Source organism: Crocodylus porosus, unplaced genomic scaffold, assembly GCF_001723895.1.
Source record: "Crocodylus porosus isolate Cpor-Errol unplaced genomic scaffold, CroPor_comp1, whole genome shotgun sequence".
Classification (NCBI taxonomy): domain Eukaryota; kingdom Metazoa; phylum Chordata; order Crocodylia; family Crocodylidae; genus Crocodylus; species Crocodylus porosus.
Window position 1 is genome coordinate 250,128 of NW_017728949.1, and position 2,894 is coordinate 253,021.

Genomic DNA, 2,894 nt, shown 5'->3' on the forward strand with positions numbered 1-2,894 from the left:
GGGGGGCCGCGTTTCACAACGCGAGGAGCGAGGGGGAATTCAAGGAGTCCGAGGACTGGTCGCTGCTGCTGTTCCGCTGGTGGCTGGCTCCACACGTGGCTCCCTCTGGGTAGGTGAACACAAACGAAGACGTATAGGACGGGTTAGCCGGGGCCAGGGCGCCAGGCAGCTCCCCGTGAGCAAAGCAACAGCTCGGGAAGGCTCCCTCGGGGCCGGGCGGGTACGGCAGGGGCGCCGGCCCGAACGGGTCCTCCTTAACGGGAGCGCCCAGGGAGCTCACCTCGGCGGCGGGGCCGGGGCCGGGCGGGGCGCTGAGCTCCGGCAGGTCCGCGAAGGGGATTTTGCAGCCCGGCTTGTGGGCCACCAGCACGAACTCCAAGCGCTCCTTCTCCTTCTGCAGCTCCGCGATCTCCGACTCCAGCTCCGCCTTCTCCTCCTCCAGCTGGTCCGTCTCCTGGGGGCAGAAACGCGGGTCAGAGGGGCCTGGCAGGGCGCAGCGCCCGCGCGGGAAGCTGAACGGGTCCCGGCCCTGGGGGACGGCCACTAGGCACCACGTGGCGGCCCTACCGCCCGGGGAGATGCCGTCCACCTCCTCTGTGCCCGGGACACGTGCCAGTGCTGCGGAGCGCCACCGGGCACCACCTACATCCCTGTAACCCGTGGGACGCCCCCGGGCACCTCAGAACCAGGGTGCATCGCCAACCCCTCCCAGCGCCCGGGGCGCAGCAGGGGGGCCGTGTCACTCAGGCCACCTCCCAGCAGACTCTCTCCAGGGTGCGATGTCCACACGTCCCCCGTGCCCGGGCCGCGAGGTTTCTGGGGCACAGACGGTCGCGCGGGCCCCAGAAGAACCCCCCCATTCCTAAACCAGACGCCTCGTGCCCCCCGGACCGAGAGGCTCCGGAGGTGCCGCCCGCCCTCGAGTGCCCGCAGTCGCACTCACCGCCTGCAACCGGTCCGTCAGCTCCCGGCGCCGGTTCCGGCATTTGGCCGCCGCCAGCTTGTTTCTCTCGCGGCGCACGCGGCGCTTCTCCTCCTCCTCCGGTGTCAGCTGCAAGAGCCCAGGGGCCGGTCAGCTACAGGCGTCGGGGCACAGGCCTCCCCTCCCCGCCCGCATGCAGCCCCCCCAGCCCTGGAGACGTGCCAACGGGAACCCCCGGCCCATGCACCCCCCACTGCAGCAAGCCCCGGGCCGCAGGGCGGCAGCAGCTGGGAGGGCAGCGCAAGAGCTCGGGGCACCCCCACCCCTGCCGCGCGTGGCGGGCTGGGCTGCGGCATGCCGGGGCGTTGGGGACGTTAGGGGAAAGCCATGGAGTTAGTAACCTCGTTGCTGACGCCCCAGAGGAAGCCGGACAGAAGCAGAATGTCCCCAAAGTCCGGCCAGCTCACCGTTTCCTCTCGTGTCCGTCTGGGCCGAGCCCGGGAGGCGCGGGGCGGCGGTGGGGGCGCGGGGCCTCCGCTGTAGGCTCCGAGGCCCGGCGTGGAGTAGCTGGTCCCGGGTAGGTCATACGGGTCTACGGCAGGGGGCTGCGGAGGTGGCTGCGGGAGGGGCTGGCCCTGGGGCTGCGACTGGGCCATGGAGGAGATGAGCGTGGGCTGCACCAGCCACTGCAGATCCTGGCTTGTCGTGATGGCCGTGACCGTGGGCACGAAGGAGCCTGGCATCTCCCCGAGGCCGCTGCACTCCTGGAAGCAGGGACAAGGTCAGGGTACAGCTGAGGGACAGGGACCCAGCCAGGACCACCACCAGCTTCTGTGCAAGCAGAGCTGGGGCAATAGTGGACAGCCACGGCCCCCACGATCCCTCGTGCGGCGCTACTGGGGCAGGAAGACCGAGCGCCGGCCGCGACCCCCCCCCGGTAGCTGGGGCAGCTGCCTACCGACACATGGGGCCCAGCCCGTCCGGGTGAGTGCCAGCTCCGGGCCCCGAGCCAGAGGGGCAGTGGGGGCCAGACGGGCAGGCACGAGGCCTCTGGGGCACGGCGGGCAGGTACCACTGGCACCAGACCACCAGGCCAGCCGGGGCATCCCGGCCCCACCTCAGAGCCGCACTAGCCGGAAAGGGGCAGCTCGGAGCTGCGGGGGGCATCAGGGCAGGGCTTTCCCTGCCGCGGAGCCGCGAAGCCAAGGGGCCCCGACAGGCGCAGGGACTGCGTGGAGCGGCGGGCACCGAGTCCTGCTCCCCCCAGCCCCGGGGCCGGAGGGGGGCTAACGCTCGCGCAAGGGCCGCTGGGAGTCAAGACGCCTGGGTTCTGCCCCCAGCCCTGGACCGGGGGTAGTGGCGAGAGCTGCGAGCCCTGGAGATAGGACCGCGACGGCAGACCCGCAGCCTTGTTAGACCCGAGGCCGCTCGGAGGCGCTCGAGCCCTCAGTTTCCCGTCGGGGTTTGATTTCGGGAGACGCCGGCGGGGGGAGGGACCCCACTGGAAGGCTCGGGCCTTAGTGCGCGAGTCCTGCGGCGCCGCTCACGGCCGCCCCTGCCCGAGAACCGCCTCTCTGCGGGGCGCTGCAACCTGCCCCACAGGCGGAGCGAGAGGGGTGGGGGCTGCAGCCTGCCCCACAGGCGGCGCGGGCCAAGGGCGTAGCTGCTGCAGCCTGCCCCACAGGCGGGGAAGGGGGCGACGTGCAGCTGCCCGCGCGGGGGTCCCCGAGCTCGGTGATGGGGGCTGCTCCACGGGAAATCACGCAGCCCGCGCGGCCGGAGGGAGCGGGGCCTCGTCCTCCAATCACCGCGCGGGGGCGGGGCCGAGCGGCCCCCGCGTTCCAAAATAACCCGCGCGGATGGGGGGGGGCGGAGGATTTCGAAGACGCGCCGTGCGTGCCCCACGTCATCACGGAGGGTTCCAGCGCGTCACGCGTTACGCACGACCCCGCCCCCCTCCGCGCTGCCGCGC

General features: G+C 72.4%; 1 protein-coding gene across 2 annotated transcripts; it reads right to left on the reverse strand.

The window, feature by feature from the left end:
• Positions 1-6: 6 nt before the first annotated feature.
• Positions 7-1,725, reverse strand: FOSB (FosB proto-oncogene, AP-1 transcription factor subunit). Of its 2 annotated transcripts, XM_019554688.1 has the most exons (4): positions 1,390-1,725; positions 944-1,051; positions 281-454; positions 7-105 (listed from the first exon to the last, which is right to left on the reverse strand). In XM_019554688.1, exons 1-4 carry the CDS (start codon positions 1,663-1,665, stop codon positions 40-42), a joined length of 624 nt encoding a protein of 207 aa, XP_019410233.1. In that variant the 5' UTR covers positions 1,666-1,725; the 3' UTR covers positions 7-39. The 2 variants fall into 2 exon arrangements, with proteins under 2 accessions (XP_019410233.1, XP_019410232.1); XM_019554687.1 differs by having other exon boundaries at positions 7-454.
• Between the last annotated feature and the right edge of the window lie 1,169 nt (positions 1,726-2,894).

Coding starts and splice junctions, on each gene's coding strand:
- FOSB (XM_019554687.1), bottom strand. CDS start 1,665: ATGCCAGGCTCCTTCGTGCCCACGGTCACGGCCATCACGACAAGCCAG. Junction 1,052..1,389: donor GACGGACACGAGAGGAAACG/GTGAGCTGGCCG, acceptor GGGCTCTTGCAG/CTGACACCGGAGGAGGAGGA. Junction 455..943: donor TGACGGACCGGTTGCAGGCG/GTGAGTGCGACT, acceptor TTCTGCCCCCAG/GAGACGGACCAGCTGGAGGA.